Source organism: Rhagoletis zephyria, unplaced genomic scaffold (assembly GCF_001687245.7).
Source record: "Rhagoletis zephyria isolate East Lansing unplaced genomic scaffold, Rhagoletis_zephyria_1.1 Rzeph_scaffold_00014, whole genome shotgun sequence".
NCBI classification, from domain to species: Eukaryota; Metazoa; Arthropoda; class Insecta; order Diptera; family Tephritidae; genus Rhagoletis; species Rhagoletis zephyria.
In genome coordinates, this window is record NW_016157098.1 from 436,108 (window position 1) to 457,705 (window position 21,598).

Sequence of the window (21,598 nt, forward strand, 5' to 3'; positions counted from 1 at the left end):
TAGACATAAGACATCATAATATTACTATTACAATACGGTCAAATGCATTTTATTTTCCCCCATACAAAATCGACCCAGCCTAAAGTACATATATTTAGGCTTGTTCGAACATACTAAGTTTGAACATAAAAGCCAAGTATTGAGCCATGTTTCAGAGAATTAAAATAAGGCATAATGCTACTGTGTTTTCACCTAGACTTAATTTTATATAAGCTTTGTATTTTTGGATAAAACTGAGTTACATAAAGCCCTGAAGTTTAGCCTATCACATAAATGTGACCCTTGTCTATACCGAAAAATATCTCTATAGACCAGCGTCAAAAATATGTGTCAGGCGTAAAACAATTACTTTTATTATGAATTGAGTTTCTGAGATACCCAATGGCAACCAAAATCCACAAAACTAGACAAAGGTAAATAAAATTCTACCTGGTCTGTAATGACGCACTGCTTAAATACGCTTGGTAGCGAACGTGTTAAGCACATCTGCATTTGCGGCTAAATATTCAAAATGTTATTGATAATTTTTTTTATTCCATCGTTATATTTTCCGCTTATTTTGAACTTGCAAAATCTCGATATCGAATGGAGAGAACACACATTGTTTGATCATAGGAATATTCATATTGATTCTTCATTAGATCCAGAAAATTATAGGAAAAAAGTTTTTGAATTAAGAGATTCTTCAGGTTCATATAAGTTTACCAATTAAAAAAAATATATATCTCCATTACTAATATAGCACTTTTCTAATGCTTTAGTAGATCATATATTTAGAAGTTTAAAAATGTGTTGAACTTACTTGAGGACCAGATTGAGCATTGATGTAGTTGCAGCAATATTATATACAAAGCAAGGTATAACAAATAACGGTGATACTGTTTTAGGTGCCGAAAATCCAGGGATTATTTGCCAAGAATCCCGGGATTTTCGGGATTTGTAATTTGCAATGGTGGCAATAATAGAAACTCCTTATATTGACCAGCTTTCGCTATATTTCTTTTGTTTATTTAATATTTAATATTTTTTTTATAAATGTCTAACTAATTATACATACAAATAACACCGTCCGACAGGCAAGTTTACGCACAAAAAAAAATCAATATATTCGCGAAGCCATGGGCCAAATATATGCTTGCGAGATAGAGATCATCAATCCCGCGGGATTCGCGGGACTGAAAAAAATCATATTATTTCCTCTAAACAGTTATATTCAAATTGATATGTAAGAGAGACGATTTGATTTAAAAAATATACGTATTTGAACTAGGTTTAATTTTTTGATAACATTTCAGAAGGAATGATAAAGTCTTTAAAGTTTCATCTTTTAACTTCAACCTTATTTTATTGAACTTTTGATTTTGGTGATTATGCATAGTTTCGTAGGTATATGGTCAAAATAGCTATATCTGTTGGGTATTTTTCAGAAGAAAATATTTCATAATAAGAGTTTCTGTAGTGTTTTATCCGATCTGAAACAATACCCGCTCGCTTATCTAAGTTTTTCTGTTTTTCCGCGAAACTTTTTAGCCGTTCGATATTTGAAATTGGCGTTAAAGTAATATATTCTAAATCAATTTTTCCGCTGGCACACGTACTTATCGATAGAAACGGACTGTTCTACACTTGTATAATGTGTTCAGAAATCGGTAAGTGTACAAAGTTTAAGCAAGTTATCAAGGCGAAAGTTTTCAAATTTTAATCAATTACGCAGGACCACAAAAAATCGATTTGCTTCTAACCTCAAAACACAGTGCTGTCTTATTTGTTTGAAAATATCGCACACCTAGATCTAAAGTGAGCTAACTAAAAATTCAGAGAGGGAAATTTAACTGCTTGTGGATCGTACAGGTTCAACGCAATTAATACAAAGACATATATATCAGTAGTTTTTTAGTTAAAGTATATAATCATGAAGAAAAAATATTTGCATTAATTGGATGTGAGTCCTATGAATTGACTTATGCGAACAAATCGCCCAAAATCTTTTTTGAGTTGATCGCACTTTAGATCTAGGTGTGCGATATGATTTCCCAGAAGTTAATTTAAGTAGACCTTCTTAAGTGAAGTTGTTCTAAAAGGCCTTCCCATAAAGGGCTGAAAAAGTATTTTTTGCAGAAGGACTTATCCATTTACAATTTACGCGATTGCATACATTTTTATTATTTAGCATTACAAATGAATTTCAATACACATTTTAAGTTGCAATTTGATATAAACGTTAAGCAAATATTTTAAAGATGTATGAATTTTATAAATAGAAGAAGCCACTTTAAATGAACTCCTACAAAAGGCCTTCTGAAGTACGTCCTATAATAGCCCTCTGGAAGGCCTTCTATGGGTAGCGAAAGAAGAAGCCCGAAGACGAAGTACCTCCTGTCATCAAACAATCAGTCAGCCTCTCGGAACCGCGTCACTTTTGACATTTATAATTTCGAAAAAGTGGATGGTTTCGCCTATTAGTAGCATTAACACGAATAATAATGTCGGCCTCGAAATCCAATACAGAATCATCGTGGCCAACAGCTCCTGATTTCGGCTGTGTAAGAAGTAAAGTCCTCTCGGCATACCAAAACCACACTCTATAAGTCACTCAACATGTCGTACTGGTGTTTGGCACAGAAGAATGGACAATGACCATACCCAATGTGGCCCTTGGAGTATTCGAGAGAAATATTTTGCGAAAGATTTACTAGCTTTTACGCGTTAGCGACGGTGAGTTGTATGGGCTTTACAACGACATGGAAATAGTGCAGCGAATTAAAATGCAGCAGCTCCGCGGGTTTGACCATGTCGTTGGAATGGACATAGATGCTCCAGAACCAAAGATATTCAACTCGGAACTCTGCTGGTATCAGAGGATGAAGTAGGCTTTCTCTATTATGGAAAGACAAGAGGAGAATGACTTGAAGGACCTGGCGTCAGTTGACACAGAAGAAAACCAACTGGCATGCTTTTTGAATTCGGCCAAAATCACTTAGGCGGTTACATCTTGAAACAAGAGGAATAATGAATCAGGCTGCTGGCACCAGTATATTCAGGTCGTCTGAATTTGGCTTTTTATGAACGGGAGAGAAAAGATACGCACACACAGAGACCTCTCTTATATTTTTTCTACCACAACCCACGTTTCCATAGCTCGATACCAGTTTTATCGTCTGAAAAGCCTAGTGTGTTTTCGCACGAATGGCTTTTCAGAAATCCCAACAACCGATAATCTCAGATATTTATAAAAAGGTATTTTGTCATCAGTTTGCAATAAAAAATATACATTAGAAACATTAAATCAAAAGTAAAAATAGTAGTTCAATGACGAAAACCACTTCACCAATCTGAATCAAGGTTGATACACACAGTGCGCCTGGCCTCCTTAAGCAACGTAAAGATTTCTGAAATCAGACAAAACTACGTCCTCTCGAAATATCGTTAACTTAGCGTTTTCGAAAATTACCGTTTTTTCAGCATGTAAGGAAAATGAATCACGCATGAGTTTATTGTTACTTCAATAGATTTCAAACCGTTTGATGCATAATTTATTTTTGTGCGTTTAATTTAAATAATTTTGTTTCCATAACGTTGAACCGCACGATTCCGGAGGTTTGCTCATATGCAGAATAAACTTTTTCTTAGAATTTCCAGCTCTGGCTATGAGTTAGGAAAGACGAGTCATCGCTAAATACTTTAGTCACAAATTTGTCCGCAGCACTCGTATTTACGAATATATCAGGGCTAGGACCTCTGAAATTTAATTCGGGAGTAAGTGAATCGAAAATACGAATTAAAAGCTACCTTTTCATAGCGGACTTACATGATTCCTACTAAAATTGATAGGATTTCTAGCCTTTTGTGGTTTTAAAAATAATTTTTGGTAAGTAAGATCAATCCTCGCAACGGGCATGTAAAGTGTAATTTGAGTTTTCATCTCCCAAATAAAAGAAATACGGACATTTTTTAGCTGATGGATTAAACAGCCATAGAACTCGCATGGGCTGTACAATCATCACGAGAGACAAGCTATTTAGAACTAAGAATTTTAAAAATTTCTTCTATCCATTCTTATCGTCCGGAGATTTCCAACTTTACCCAAACGAATTTAATTAGAAAGCCCATTCTACTAATTCATCTAGTATCAGCAAAAAATCTCATGACTACGGTTTAGAATAGAATAAACTGATATCAAGAAAAAAGAGCTAAAGCTAAAGTTTTAAATTGCGCCTAGCATGTCAAATATAAAAGAAAATATTTAAATTGTATTGAAAATACTTAATTGTTGATTTTATTTTTTTTAATTAAAAATCAATTCGTTATCAGGGAACGGATTTTTAAGACCTAAAAACCCATAAGAAAGGCAAAATAAAAAAGCGAAATAGCCAGGAAAAGGCACTAGAAATCGCAAAAGAAGGCACTAAAATAGGCAAAACCCGAAAAATAATCAAAAAAGACATTTATTTTAGATATGTTTATTTTACAAGTAAAAAGGAAAAACCACGAACTATTTAGTTTCATTATTTGAAAAATTTCTACTTTTTATCTTTGACTATGTATTTTCTCCTTTCGAGTTTTTAACTCACAAAACTTTAATCTCTATAGTTGTAGTAACATTGAACCACAAGATGCATTTTGAAGTTTTCTGGCAGCATTTTCATTCGATTTTCGCGAAGAAATGTATTAAACGTGCGCTTGACGTGATACAAGTTGCGCCCAATTTAAATATGGATCGTTTGAAACTTTCATATTATCAGGAATAAGAGTTTTTTCCTTTCCATTTACAGTGACGGTAGAAAAGCCAAAAAAGGCAAATATCTTAAAGCCAAAAAAAGGAAACATCAAATGTGTATATATGGAATCAGAAAAAAAAAGCGGAGTAACTGTACTCCAATCAGAGCAAACCAGAGTTTATAACGGTTATAAGAAATAAAATTAAATGTAGCTTATTATTGCTATGCAATAGAAGAGTTGTTTTCGTCTCCTGGGACGAATATTGTTAGATTAAAAACTTTTTCATCTTTTCCTAATAATTATCTGCGACTTTTATTTTTTTCGTTTCTCAGGACATTTGTTTCAAGACAGAAATAATTTACGTTTTCCCCATGATTCAATAACACAAGGTTATATAATTTGTGACAGCTCAAATCTGACACTCCTTTATCTAGATTTTTATTTTGGAAGTAGGAGAAGGGGGAAGAATGTGATCGCCTTTTGCGAAAACGGTAGTAGAAAGGTACTAAAAAAGGCGCAAAGTATACAATTAGAAGTAAAATGTGTATAATTAATTCTATGTGAATTTGCAATATATTTGGTTTTTTAATGAAAATACTAAACAATACGTATAAATAGAGATTTTTAATTTAAGTTATTCGTCATTTCCTGGAACAAATATAGAATACCGACCGTTCAGCTATGCAAAAACGAAAAATGCAGATCAATAGAACTTTTTACGCTCATTTCAACCATGCCAAAATTATTTAGCGCAAGTAAAATATAAAGACGTTTTAGAAGGTTAAAGTTAAATTTTTTGATTTTTTTTTAAAATATTAATATCTTATGAACCACATAACCGATTAAAAAACTAATAACGTCACCATAAAAATAATCAATTTATCTTTCAGCTGATATACTTAATTGAAATTGTTTTTTATATATTTAAACCAAAATCACTAAAAACGAACAAATGTTATTTTTTCATGAAATAACCTTTTTTGGAAAAAAACTGCATGAATAATGGTAAAGAAATTTATATTACTTAGAAAGTACAAGCTATTATCTTTAATTCGATATACATATTTCATCATGATCTACTTTTGGGTTTTAAGTAGGGATGTGCCGGATATAGATTTTGCCGGATAACCGGATTCCGGATATCCTGTAAAAAATAACAGCCGGATTCGGATATCCGATCGGATATCCGGTAGACTGCTGCCCTTAATAAATTTCACAATACTGTTTTTTTGCCGGCTCGAGTTCACCTCGACCTCCGCACCGTTTCTGATGCTACAGAATTTACCACTTCGAAAACACAATTACGCACACATCTGTGCGATGCTATCGCAGTGAAAAATGGCATCTTATAAACAAACATAAAACAATCTTCATCAAATTCTTTGCTTTTGAACAACCAAGATGTTTTGTTTTTTGTTTAAATTATACAGAACCCGCCTATTAACCTTTTTCGTTTCCGAACGCGTAGGTCTGCAATTTCGGCACGACGAAATGAAGAGCTGTGAATGTTCCAATAAATAGTTGCGGCATTGTTGTAATTTTTTCGGAACAGATTCGCACCGTCAGAATCGCACATGTGTGTTGATGCCTTATATGGACCTTACATGGTCACATTGTTTGATCAAACTGTCTTCTGTGTAATTAGATGGTTTAACTTACACGCTTCAAAAAACCCATCAAATTTCTGTTTTTCGTTTTGGATGAAGTTGAAGAGAAGCTTAAGAAAGCTTTGTATTCATTTGTTAATACTAATACTAAGTCGTATTCTTTTTCTTATTCTGTTTTTATTTAAATTATTGTGCACAGATATGTCTGCGTAATTAGATGGTTTGACTTAAACACGTCTAAAAACCCATAAAATTTCAGTTTTTGTTGAAGTTGTATCACCACAAAAAAGATTTTGGAGATTTTTGAAATAATTTATTTGTTCTAAAATGAAGTCGAATTATTTTCTTTTCTTGCTCATTTCTTGTTTTTATTTAAATTATCGGGCACTTGTTCTTTCAATTTGTTTATCAATTTGATCAAACAGCACTTTACACGGTCCACAGCATATGTCAAACGACTATCAAATTTGATGAAAGTCAAAACTACTAATATAAAAATTGTTAACTTTGATTACTAATTAGATACTATTAAATTGGATTACAAAAATACAAAATCTGGGTTAAATTTCTAGATTGAATCTTCTGTAATCGATATCCGGAATCCGGCCGGATACTGGCTAACCAAAAAACGGCCGGATAGGCCGGATTCCGGATATCTACCGGATACCCGGCACATCCCTAGTTTTTAGAATTAAGTGATAATAAAAAATATAAATAAACAAAGCAAATAAACCTCTAATATCTTCTTTATTTAACCTTTATATTAACCTGCGCCAAATAAATTTGGTACCGTTGAAATCAGCGAAAAAAGTTCTATCAATCGGCACTTTAGGTTATTTTATAGCTAAACGGTCGCTATTCTAGACTTGTTCCAGAAAATAGGTTTGTTCGTCGAAAATCCAGCCAGAATTATCCAACACTCAAAATATCAGAGAGTAAGAAAAAATTCTCTCAAATTCTCTCTCATGTTAAGAAACTTGTAAATTTCTGCACGAACGCAAATTTGCAGGTGGCAAGTATCCCTTGCCAGATGGTGTCCAGGGTTGCATTTCAAACATAATAAATTTTTATAGAATTTTTAAAATTCTTTCAGATGGACGAAAACTGGATATACATGTATATTTCTTGTTGTTCTGACTTTCCTTAACATACATTTCAATTTCTTTATCGTACTAGCTGTCGGGTTTCTTAAAACGACTCTGGTTGCAATTTCATTCCGATTGCGAATACAATTTTTTTCAGCCGAGTTAATCAACAACACGTATTTACTTCCTTTTTTCATAAAAAAAATCACTAGTGTTTATAAATTTCTAATCTAACGAACTTATTTATTCAAATTATCGTAGACAAAATTGCAACCATGTGCCACGATCATATGTGTTTCGTGATTGCAAATTCTTGCTGGCTAAAATTTTAGTTGCGATCCCGGACGAGTCCGGACTAGTCAGAAATAGTCAGAATCAGTCAGAATTTACTGGAAATCGATCCCGCACTCAGTTCTCTGACTATTGAGAGGACAAAAAAGAGAGTAAATACGGTTCTCTCTCTGTCAGAAGTTACCAGTTTTCGTCCGAGAATTTTTTGCTGGTAAATTCTGGTAAATGTGTCAAACGATCAGCTGTAGTGTGTTTGGCAACCAAATTGTAAACAAAAGAAAAGTGCACTCTGCTAATTCATGTTGAAAATTATTTAATTACTTGTTTAAGTGGATTCTAATGAATTTGAAAGTATTTTTGGTTATTTACATGTGTAAGCTAAGTGTGTTTACATACAAAATAAACAAAAATTTACAACCAAAATTTGGAGGTTATGTTGAAGTTGACAGAAGTTACCATTTTTTACTAGAAAGCGATCCCGTACTTTTCAATGTTACTCTCGCTCTGAGCGAATTTTTATTTTTTGACAGTTTTACTAGTCCGAGTCCGAGGAATACGGGAATGCACCTTTTTCCAGCAAGAATTTGCAACTTCTCTCAGGAGAACTGTCACTTTGCGCTCTCAGTTTTTGAGTGATGGATAATTTTTTGGTCTGCACGAACGCGATTTGGGCAAAAATCATGATAATTCGTACAAATTCGTACAAATTTTTTGCTCGACGAACAAACCTAATTATCCAAACGAAGGTGATGCCAACAAATATTTAGTATGAAGAATTTTTGGTTTTACTACTAGTATAACTAAAAACTGTAGAGTCAGCAACATTCTGCACAAGTAAAGGAGCCGATTATATGTGTGGGAGCGAGAAGACTGTTTTATTACAAAACCTTTCTATTATTGAATCATGCGTTTTCCCTTAACTCGCCAAGTTCCAGTATCTCCTATTATCGCCTATTAAAGAAAACGATTTTTCCACTTTACCTTTTTTGACTAGTTAACAAATCAATGGAAAGTACATTATTTTCTTGCATTTGTAGTTGCAAATCAGCTGTGACATTTTTTTACTTGTATCGCAAGCTCTTGTGGAATTTGTCGCTGTTGAGTGTTTTTTTTTTATATCAGAAGTACAGGTAATGATGCGTAAATGTGTCTAAATTGTAAATACAATTGGCAAAACAAGATATGGAATATATTATAGATGAATTTATGTATCAAAATAAGACTTGGTTTAGAGAGGATAACAATGTAAATTGGTACTGTCGGGGGAAGATTGTCTAGAGATGAAAGTCATCTACATAATGACAAGTAACCAAGAAATCAAAAATCACAATATTTTTCACTTATTTGTACAATTAGGTAATGTATAAGTGAAAGAAATTTAAGAATATTGCAGAACCCTGCAAATGGAAATTGACCCCAGGAACAAAATGGAAAGACCAAGTACAGAACGACCTGCCTGCGAAGTGCAGAAGGACTGTCTGCACTTGGAATGAACAACTGTCGCAAAGCTGCAAAAGCGAGAAGCATTTCTCGAAGTTTTTTGGCTTCGGCGCAAACCGACAAGCGGTTGTAGTGCCAGAAAATCATAAGATAATTTGTGCAAAAAGTGAAAACCTTAAGACCTGTAAAATATATGTTTTGGTGAGGTGGAGCGAAATCCTCTGATGTTTGGATTTTCGAACAATTTTTTGTTGAGTTAGTGTTAGTGTCATTCGCATTTAAGGGGCTACTTTAACAGTAAAGTAAGTATGTAGAACTAAATTTACGACAAGCACGTCAAAAGATCGCAGCTAGCGTTTCTTGCTGCTTAGCAGGTGCGAAATTTGAAGTACATATTTTTCGTATATCATTGTTACGTACATAAAGATTACATTCCTTTAGATGCTTACATCCACGCTTCTCTTATCTCTGACTAAGAAAATTGTTTCTTGCATGCGTCCGATACAGTAACTATAACCTTGTTTATACCCACATATAAAGCGCGTTGACTAGTTCGCTGTGATTCAAAACGGATGCATAAACAAAATCCCAATACACTTTGAAATTCAAAAGTATATTTACCTTGTTTATATGACATCAAACACGGTATCGAATAAACTCGTGCCATTGTTGCTCGCTTGAAATGCAAGTGTTTATATGCAACAAAAGAAATGACTCGGTCGAACACACTTTTCAAACTGTGTTCATCGCGATGCAACCCTGTTAATATATGCGCCAATTCTTTAAATTAATAAACAACCAAAAAATAATAATTAAAGACTCAAACAGCCGCAAAGAAGGATCTTAGCTATTAATTTTATAATAAAGCTTAGCATAAATGTAATTTATGGAACTGTTTAAATGCATACGGAGTTGCATGAAACAACCGTGTTGACTAATTCCGTGTTTATGCGAACGCTTAATACGATCCAACAACTCTTAACTCGCATTCATAATGTAATTTACGGTGGCGCGGTTAAAAGTTTCAATTCGATTGTGTTTGCATTCATTTAACGCGAAGTCAAAATTGGCTAGTTTTCTTTTTACAGCCCGTTTTTAATATGAATTTTCTATATACATATATAAAACAAAGTCGTGTTAGTTACACCATTTATAACTGAAGAACGGCTGGACCAGTTTTTGATATGTGGTTTTTGAATTTGTCTACCTTCCGAATAGCAGAATAACTATTAAAACAACCGCTAGGTGGCGCTGGAGTCGAGTTATTAGTAAAACCAGTATTAATGGTCCGATTCGCCTCATATTTGGGATATGTATTGACAATAGGATAAACAATACCATTGCAAAAAAAGAGCCGCCAGGTAGCGTTGGAGTCGAGTTATTGCTAAAAATCGTGTTGATGGTCAGATTATCCTCAGATTCAAAATATGTATTGATAACAAGAAACAGAATTCTTTCGAAAAAAATTTGCCACCAGATGGCGCTGAAATTGAGTTACATGTATATATGTTACTAAAAATCGTATTTATGCTCGAATTTATTTCATTTTCGAAATACATGAATTCACATATCGATGGTCCTATGCAATGACGACACAACTCAAAATTCAAAAAATCAAATCCCTTATTACTGTCAACAGGCTCATGTCTCTCATCTTTGGCTAACCTATGTCTAATCCTAACTAAAGTAAGTAGTAAAGATTATCTATATCTATACTAATTATATAAAGAGAAGTCCCTTTTTTTTGCAACAGGTAATCTCCGTGGACGGCTCGCCCGATTTTCATGAAATTATGTATATAGATAGCTTTCAGCAACTACCATGTTTTAGGGCAAAAAAATGTACTTTATTCCGGTAAATGGGCCAGCGACCGATCTATCGAGAAAAAGATAGATTAGCATATAGGATCCTTTTTTTACGGGAAGTGGACCAGGGATCGATCTATTCGAAAAAATCGTACTTATGGTCCGGTTTGCTTAAAATTTGGTATGTAGGTAGCTTTTTGCCTAGATTAGCATATAGGATCCTTTTTTACGCGAAGTGGACCAGCGACCGATCTATTAGAAAAATCGAATCTATTGTCCGATTTGATTAAAATTTTGTATCTAGGTAGCTTTTTGCCTGGATAAGCTTCATGCAATTTCGAATATATGTAAATAGCTTTGAACAACCACCATATCAAGGGGGGAATTCGTCACTAGCCAAGTTTTTTTTTGCGACAATCAGAAATAACGGATGCAGTTAAAATATAATAATAATATATAATATATCTATACTAATATATATTTTGAAAGCCGTTTTTTTAGTGGAGAACGGCTGAACCAATTTTTTGAATTTTCAGACACCTGCAGCACGAACCCCAAGGATGGTTTTAGGCTAAAAAAAATTCTATATGTAAAGGGGAGTGGCACCTCTAACACAAACCGAATCTTTTGGTAGAGTTCTGGAACTTGGTATGGAGATATACGAAATCAACCACATACTCTTAGAGAAAAGTTGGAGCTATTGGAAAAAGAGGCGTGGCACCTCTAATACAAACCAAATTTTTCATACTACATATCTCTGAAAGTGTTCATGGTAGAGTTCTGGAACTTTATATGGAGATATACGAAATCAATCGCATACTCTTGGAGAAAAACTTTAGGTATTGGAAAAGGGGGCGTGGTACCTCCCCTACAAAACCAATTTTTTATATGCATATCTCTGGAAGTGTTCATAGTAGAGTACTAGAACTTGGCATCGAGATATATAAATCAATCTTGGGGAAAAATTGGAGCTATTGTAAAGAGGTGTGGCACCTCCCATACAAACCGAATTTTTCATACTGCATATCTCTGAAAGTGTTCATGGTAGAGTTCCGGAGCTTGGTATCGAGATACAAGAAATCAATCGCATAATCGTGAAGAAAAATTGGAGCTATTGTAAAGAGGTGTGGCACCTCCCATACAAACCGAATTTTTCATACTGCATATCTCTGAAAGTGTTCATGGTAGAGTTCCGGAGCTTGGTATCGAGATACAAGAAATCAATCGCATAATCGTGAAGAAAAATTGGAGCTATTGGAAAAGGGGGCGTGGCACCTCCCATATAAAGCGAATTTTTCATACTGCATATCTCTGGAAGTGTTCTTGGTAGAGTTCTGGAACTTGGTATGGAGATATACGAAATCAATCGCATACTCTTGGAGAAAAAATGGAGCTATTGTAAAAGAGGGCGTGACACCTCCCATTACAAACCGAGTTTTTCATACTGCATATCTCTGAAAGTGTTCATGGTACAGTACTGGAACTTCGTATGGAGATATGTATGTATATGAAATCAAGCCCATACTCATGGAGAAAATTTGGGCTATTTGAAAAGGGGGCGTGAAGTTTACAAACGTAGCGACCTTTAGCTTTCTTTGAATGTATTTGTAATTATTCTGTGGGTGTGTTTGTGAGGGAAATCCTCCTAAATGGTTGTACGGATTTTAACGAAATTTTTGTGTGTGTTTGAGTGGGTCTCTGTATGGTTTAGTTTCACAATTTAATTCGCCAGTTGGCGCTGTAGTTACTAAAAATCGTATTTATGATCCGATTTGGCTAATATTTTAAATATGTATTGGTAATGGTAAGAGCAATAGTATTGCAAAAACGTGCTGCCAAGTGGGCTTGGAATGGAGTTGTTACTAAAAAAAGCCAAGCGAGAAAAGGTGCCGTGAAGGTCTGATTAAACCGACCTGTAGCATCATTGAGCATATCGAACTCTACTGTGTTACTATTGTCCCAATGGATGTGATTTTCAAGTATTATTATGCGTTCTAGCTTTTAAGGTATTTCGTCTAAGTATATGTATGTATATTGCCTTTCTGTAGAAAAGGATTCGCACCCATTTTGAAATTGCCACCAACTATACTGTAAAGCTTCTAGGACAGATTCACTATAGAACCGGGTCATTATTGCCGCCAGGGAGTGAAGATGAAAATATTCTTCATTTCATTTATTTCGTTTTGCGAATAACTGTGCTATGAAATGCTGCACAGTTGGAGAATTTCAAGAATTTCTTCACGGATATGACACTTTCCTTAGGATATTTAGAGCGGAAATTGACCACCAAACCATAATCTAAGCAGATGAATGTGCCAATGAAAATCGTAAACGTGAATTGTTGGTAAAAATGTTGGACCAAAAAGTTTCAATAAAAAAATAAAAATTGTGGGCGGGACGAAGTTCGCCGGGTCTATTAGTTATTATAATAAATTTGAATTATTTTTCGCTTCCATTTCGGTCGATCAGGCAAATTTATTACCAAGCAAATGTCGAATAAAAACAGCATGGAGTGGAGAAATATGTATTGAGTCTAGTAGGTTTGTGGCTCTTGTGTAGGCATAAACAAGGTATATAATTAGCGCCAGAAACTACTTGTAGTTTGAAAAATATGTACGTATGTATGTAGATTAGTAATGTATGTACATATTTGTAAGCCACGAAATTTTTATAAAAAAGTTAGCTTTATAGCACAACCATTTACAGACGTTCAAAGACACCAAAAACATAGAGACACATTCATAAACAGTTTATGGATACACATATGCATGTACATAGGTTTACATTCGCACACATTTTTCGATGTCAATCACATTTGTTAGAATACATGTGTTACATACAAGTAGTAGAAGTAGTAGTAAGTATGTATGCAAAGACTCGTTATCAGGCCTTCAAATAATAAGTTCCATAACGCTGAGAAAAGAGTCAGCTAAATATATTTCTCCCAACATAAGATATGGTAATTATAACTAAATCATGTAACTATAACCAAATCATGTGTTGACGTAACTAAACTCTTTTCTCAGTGTATAATTCATAGTATAAGTACTTTTTGTATGCAAAAAAATGTTGGAATTAAGAGTGTATACAAGTATAACGCATGAAGCAGTCAGTGCGTGTCTTTTCATTTTCGTGTATGTACATACATACCTCCGCATAGTGCTCTTCATTTTGTTGCAGCAAGTCAACGCAGAGCTCAGCTAAATGTATCAGGTCTTCGAGCTTCTTCGTTGCTGCCACAACGATTTCCCCACGGAGGTCCTCTGAAAATTTCCAAAAAACATCTTGGGTTAGTTAGTCGAATTTATTTATTTATGAATATGTTTAATTAAATGTTTATATTTATAAAGGGAGTATTGAAAAAATGCCTAACGGAATTCCGAGTGTTAATCCCTTAAAACTCGAGATAATAAAGAACATTTTATGTAGAACATTTTCCGAGTCTAAAAATTACTTGTATAGATCTCGAGCAGCAACTTTAACAGACAGTCAGAATTGGGAAGGACCACTCCGAGCAATTTCCCAGCAAAAAACACGATTACCACAGAAACGAAAGTGGAAACGAGCTAGGCGATGGGAATCGCTTCCCCTATCGCTTCAAGAAGGCCTTATTTTAACATGGGCATGTCATTGGAGGTAAGCCCTTACTCGCAGCATTACCTCTAAACGAAGGGAGAACGCATGGATAAACAGAATCCAGAGAAGCGAACAAAGAATGCCTTACAGAGAAACTAATGTAGAATGCCTATATAAGTACATACTTATTTATATTAAATTGAAATCAGAAAATGTGTTAAACGATTAAAATTAATTAAAATTTTTATAAATCAGCTTTTATACATACATATGTATTTATTTAGGTATTTAGATTTTCTTAAAGATCGGTATGTACATACATGCATATTTAATTAAGCTTAAAATTGTACTTCCTCTCTCTTGTACTTCACTTCATTGACTGACTTCAACTTCGCTGCAAATTGAACAAAGCAAAACCTGATTTTTATGCGAGACAAATTTCCACATAAAGTAACGGTAGAAAAAGAATTTTTGGATATTCATTCTATTTTTCAGCTGACTTCGATGCAGCATTCTACTTTGCATTCCTCGAAATGAAGAAAAGAAGCGAAATAAAAAAAAAAATATTGTAGGACATTCTACTTTGCATTCCCTGAAATGAAGCAAAGAAGCGAAACAAATAAAATATTGGAGGACATTCTACTTTGCATTTCCGGAAATGAAGCAAAGAAACGAATTAAAAAGAAATATTATAGGACATTCTGCTTTGCATTCCCCGAAATCAAACAAAGAAGCGAAATAAATAAGATATTGTTGGACATTCTACTTTGCATTACCGGCAATGCCTAAAAGAAATGAAAAAATTCGAAGGCATTATAACGCTATGCCTTCTAGAACACGTTACCACTAAAAGCGATTACCGATTTTTTGCTGGGTTGATACCAAACTAAGTTTCAGACAAGGCAACTCCCTTTCGTGTGATCTTCTAATCTGATGTTGAAGAAGGTAATAAGAGCCGCAGAGCTGAACTGCTCAGGTACAATGCTTTACAAGAGCGCATAGATGACGACATCGACATTATCGGTAAAAATATTACATCTGTTCTGCTTTCTCGGGATTAGACAAAGAAGCAAAGCGAATGTATCTGGTGGTGAACGAGGACAAAACGAAGTGTCTCTTGCAATCACATGAACAGTCAGATCATACGCGTCTTGGCACCCATGTCACGTTGACAGTTACAAGTTTGAAAAAGTAAACTACTTCGTTTATTTGGGAACCAGCATTAACACCAATAACACTGTACAGCACTTGGCTGGGATTTGAACAAAACCAACTTCTTTTAAGAGACTGAGTCATAATTAGTTAGCCTTCGAAATCGAGATACGGGCCTTCGAAGTTCGAAATTGGAATGAAAACTGTCTGCATTCATCCGATAAGCACAACAGATGTCTGCAAATTTTGCCAACAACTTTTTTTTACAGTTTTCCATAAAAATTTTTATAGTAATGTATACATCTTACAGATATTGAATGTCATTATAAGGTGCTTCGGCGGGGGCAGTGAAACGAAACCGGATTTTCACGTAAAATCGTACTCTTGAAAAGGCGTATATCTCGTAAATTTACTTTTTCGTACTATGTTAATTAAAATTCATCTTTAAACATATACAATTTCATTGAATAAATGCCATCCAGCGCGTATGGGGATCATGATTCAATAATTAAAGGTACGATAAACTGGCAGTTGTCTCTCTCTCGCACCGCTCCCTTAGTAATGGAACCGTGGTGCTTCTTTGCAAATTTACTTGAAAAAATGTAGCTTACGTATGAAACAGAAGTATACATATTTGTGCACTATGTTTATTTTTATATGCATATACAGCGCATTTAACTGATGAATACATAAACTGTTTTTAAACTCGATGTTTACACAAAACTCATAGTAGTTTTATTTAAAGTTTGAGCCCTTTTTCAGTTTTTATACCGCTAAATAGCACATGTCAGCCGCTGTGGTGTAGTGGTAAGTCGACGTTCAGACTCGAAGCTTGTGGGGGAGAGAGCGACGAGGAAAGGGGACGGGTACCGAGTCGCCCGTACTCGGGAAACACGCTTGTGATCTCGTTCGTCTGTGTAATTCAAGTTGGCGATTCACAGCAAATAGCAACACCAAAAGAGAAATCGCCGATTATAAGAAACTCGAGTTTCCGTGTTTGAACGCAGACTAAGCAGTGCGCGCTTCNAAGGTGTGCAGCAAAGTGAATTTTTGGACTCGCCATTGTATAAAGCCATGCAGAGTGCATATTTATATATGTGGACGGTGGCCAACCACCATAAACTCCACAGCTGTTGACTCCACAGTTTTTATTTGATGACTTTTGTACCATTTCCGAGAGGAAATAAATATTCTATGTTAGTAAAACATAATTCAAGCTGAACTTTTAAATGAGCACTGTTTTGTATTAGGTACGTAACAGCGCGGTAAGATGCCGCTTGATTTAGCGCCTGGCGACCTTATCCACTGGTGCATTACCTCATACAGCACTAAAAAGAATCAGGTACTAACAAAAATGTATATACATATATATATGTACACATGTATTAGCTTTAATCTTGTTCTAACTACAATTTCCTCTGTTTTAATAGAAATATGTAAACCCAATACTTGCCTCAAGCATCTTTGTTTATAATAAAAAAAATCATTTCGAACTGCTTCATGCACACATAGGTCGATTTGGTGTTTAATGCATCTCCTCGTCGGCAGGACTGCTTCAACTTTTTCGCCAGATTTGCGTCCGTAGGAAACGAAAAAAAAACTTATATCGCACGCTTTCCTTTTGTTTTCACTATTACACTTTGCCACGGCACACTTCATTTTGCCTTGTAGTGTCTCAATAATTGTTAAAAACCATGCAGAAATATTAACGCACAAATATTAAAATTGTTATTTGGTTTTTTCGTATGCTCACTATTAACAATTGCACCAAGATGACGTCACGCACGCAGCTCATTCTGTCAAAATCACAAAGCGCGGATTAGCGGTACCGCGATTGGCGCAATCTCTATTTCTCTCAATCGTGTGCGATTCCACTCCACAACGCCTGGGTTCAAACCCTGGTCAAAGCAACATCGCAAAAATATAGAAAACAGTTTTTTTTTAACAGCGGTCGTCCCTCGGCAGGCAATGGCAAACCTCCGAGTGTATTTCTGCCATGAAAAACAGCTTCTCATAAAAATACAATCGCCGTGCGGATTCGGCGTAAAACTGTAGGTCCCTCCGCTTTGTGTGACAACATCAAGGCGCACGCTACAAATCGGAGGAGAAGCTCGGCCAAACACTAACATATGTGTAAGCGCCAACCTATTATTATTATTATTATTATTAAATAGCACATAAATTACATAATTTACGTAGTCATCTTAATATTTTGTTCAATACATTAGAATTTACAAAAGGAATGTCACTACTAATTGCCTATTTTGAGTACTTTTCTACCATTTTCTCACTAAGGGATTTCATTCTTCCCCTATCTCCGTCCTTCGTAAATCCAACCTTTTGCAAGGAAGTGTCAAAACGCGGCTGTCAATAATTATCAAACCTTTTATTATTGAATCATGTATGGGGATCGAAAACTCATTAAGTCTTTTAAAAACACTCCCACACTTGCAAAAATCAATTATTTCAGTTTTATTTTTATCATTCCACATACTAGTTTTCAACGCCAGCTTTGATGACTAAACATTTCGGAATCTTACGAATAGGGGAACATTTCCTGCGGACGTGCCACCCATTTTCGATTCAAATGCAGCTCGCAACGCCAATTCCGTGATATTGTGCCGAAGAGGATAATAAACCTCCATCAGAAAGTCGGTGAATATTTCACTTTGCAATGACAAGGGGCTTCGAGATGAGGCAGGTGTGCAGAACTCATGTTGCCCTCAAATCGCAGGGTCGTGCCAGGTATTTGCTTTCATTGAACAGATGGACTGCAGACAACTTGAGCGACACTTTTTGTGTCTCTGCCCCGCCTTTGAAGGGATTTGGTATAATGATTTTGGCAGCGATGAGCTGAGAGACGAACCACTGAGCTCTTTGACAGATTAAAAGGCGTTGCCACGACAGTCGGGGCTACGTTACTGGAGTGACCCAAATTTATATCTGACCAAGGACTGTGACTCCAACATCATTCCCGAAAAACTCACTGGGGAATTTGTATGCTGTTGCAACAACAACAGATTAAACGGAACATGACAACAGTAGGTACAATACGTATTTTTGCACTCGTTGCTTTGTGCATTAAGTAGGAGAAGCTCATCCAAACTCGTCGTAAAGTGTGTCAGCGCCAAATATTTACTTTTTTATAATTCTATTGGGCAGTTTACTAAGTCTACTATGAACAATTTAAAGGCAAATTGAACACAAAATGTTTGTAGTACCATTTAGAATTGCACCCTTGCTGTGCTCTGCAAAGCAATATGAGTGAAAATTAAAATGATTACAAGAACTTAAGATCACATCTCGTGGCTTATTATAATTAGCTCAATATAGTTAGTTTAAGGATACTGAATAAAATGTAGTTATTACTGTAATCGTCGTCCGAAGCATCTTCTGTTTCGGATAAACTCTCATCATCCAGCGTAATAATGTTATTCTGCCAGTTACTGATTTGATTTAAAAAGTCCTCCAATCATATTTTGTTGTTTGTGAAATTTTGAGTGCTAAGCACAATGGGACTATAGCGGCCAAAAGTAGTGAAAATGGATTCGCGAAATCTGAAAAAGAAATTACGCAGATTTATAGAAAATTGTCGAACTAACCCAAATCAGAAATACTTTTTCGTAAAAATTCATATTCCAGTCACGGGACGAGCATAAAGTAGATAAGAAGCAAAAAATGAATTTGTAAGAAAAAATTTTGATTTTTTTCGCTACTAATTTTAATTAATTTTTCTACTTGTGCAGGATATATAATAAGCCAGTCTGATTGTTGACTATATATATATTTGTGGTCAAGCAATGCTTTATATTTTTATATATCTAGTGAAATTTATAAGTCAGTTTCACTTGAAATGCTACATAAATTTGTGAGTATAAAATTTTTCGAGCGCTTACTTTAAAAAGGATCCAGAAAGCGAGCTAAATTATACTTAGGATACACTTTAACTGCTTTATAAATACAAAATTTGTATGAAAATGTCATTTTATAGAGCTCTTTTAGTTCCAGCTGCTAGGAACTGCGAGTTCGCTTCTATTTTCCTTTTTATAGACACACCTCCTGTAAAATTTATTGAAATTTTATTGTAGGTGAAAAGGCTCTGATATGTACACAAAATAAATAATATGCAATACAAAATAGAAATGGAAGAAGGTAGAAATAAAGAAGATATTAATAACTCGAGAATTTATTAATTATATTCAGTATTCAGCCAAAATTGGAGGCTTCACTGGACGAGATCTGTTGTCGATGGCAAAAGTCTTGCTTGATCAAGCTCAGCTTTTGTTGTATAAAATATATGTAGATAGAATTGAAAATTTCGGTGCATCTCGTTTGTCATTTTCAAAGGAAGGAATAGGAACTAAAGTTCAGAAAATTTAGTGCGTGGAGCCATGGAAGGAAACTCATCATTATCGTCCAAATTGGAAAATTTTGATGTAAACGAGCAAATTTCATTAAAAAATAATTTTTTAATATTTGTGCCTATTTTTCTAGAATTGGTGCACGATAATGGACACCAATTTTGATGTTCTTTCAGATTTATGATTTTTTGTTTAAAACCAGCATATGCTGTGAATTTCATCAAAATCGGATAACATTTATCATATCCGCCCACTAGAGCTGTGGGCGTGGCAGCGCGTCGACTCTTACCATTTTGCATATTTATTCAGTCCTAAGTGCAGAATTTGTAAACAGGGCTCGAATCGTCACATACGATATCGTATTACTCGTCACGTAAAAAACACATTTTTCGGATGATGACATACGTGAACGTACTCTTTGTCCCATTCAGCTTATACTGTCTGACGTATCGCGTAATTTTCTTTCGTATGGTTTTCGATCCGTGAACGTATGGTACCATTCGACCGCACGCTGTGGGATGGCGCGAAAGCGGACTTCCGCGCTTGAGCCCCACCAGGCTCGCCGAAGCCATGATAAATAAATATGTTGTCAATCGGGTTCACAAGTGAGCTTTAACGGGTTTTCAGAGCATTACTTTTATAGAAAATAGCGTATTTTTCTGAATGTATTAATATAATTAAAAATTTATATTTGACGCTTATACATGTTAACGCTTGGCGGAGCTTCTCCTCCGCTTTGTGTTGTGCGCTTTGAATTTTTTTTTTGTGAACGGTGCTTGGACCAAGGATAGAATCCTGGACCTACCGCGCGGTAGTGCGCACCTCTTACCACCAGAGTACGTGATATTTCTCAATCGCGCAACCTAGTTAAAAATTAGAACTTCCGTGGTCGTGCACACTGAAAATTTCTATCATTTTTGGTCGGGAAATAGAATATGTGGGTGCTTTGTATTGATAAGTTTAGAAATACAGCCACAATGCACATTCTAGTTTTTATACCCGAGCGCACTTGTGCACAAGGGTATTATAACTTTGTTCACATAACGGTTGTTTGTAACAGGCAAAACGAATCGAGATAGATATAGACAAATGTATACANTCCCATATAACGGTAATTTTCAGAAATACGAAAACTGCGATATTTTAGTAACTACTGAAGATTATTCACTCCAAATTGATATTTACAATAAGTTTTAGACGAAAAATAAGAATATTATAAATTTTTGGAAAATGGGCGTAGCCACGCCCACTTATGGTTACATGTGTATATCTTGGTAACCGCTGCACCAATTTCTTCCAAACTTGGCACAGTTGTTAACCTTGGTATAACATACGAAATGGCCGAAATTTTTTAAAATCGGACAATAACCACGCCCACATCCCATATAACGGTAATTTAGAGAAATACGAAATCTTCGATAAATCAGTGGTTATTGAAGCTAATTTATTCAAAATTGATGCTTGTAACGATTCTTTACCAAGAAACACGCATAGGATAAAATTTTGAAAAATGGGCGTGGCACTGCCCACTTATGATAACATATATGTATCTCGGTAACCGT

The 21,598-nt window shown here is 35.1% G+C and overlaps 1 protein-coding gene and 1 long non-coding RNA gene across 15 annotated transcripts in view; one reads left to right on the forward strand and one right to left on the reverse strand.

The window, feature by feature from the left end:
• LOC108360156 (uncharacterized) overlaps positions 1-21,007 on the forward strand; it is a 25,688-nt gene extending 4,681 nt beyond the window's left edge. The window contains exons 2-3 of the long non-coding RNA XR_001847069.1: positions 16,937-16,940; positions 20,996-21,007. This is a non-coding gene — a long non-coding RNA (uncharacterized LOC108360156). The remainder of the gene's footprint in view (positions 1-16,936; positions 16,941-20,995) is intronic.
• Positions 1-21,598, reverse strand: part of Cadps (calcium-dependent secretion activator 1) — a 390,371-nt gene that overhangs the window by 216,412 nt on the left and 152,361 nt on the right. For all 14 annotated transcript variants that reach the window (XM_017612228.1, XM_017612170.1, XM_017612176.1 and 11 more), the window contains one exon: positions 14,098-14,210. In XM_017612228.1, coding sequence (XP_017467717.1) covers positions 14,098-14,210 — 113 coding nt within the window. The remainder of the gene's footprint in view (positions 1-14,097; positions 14,211-21,598) is intronic.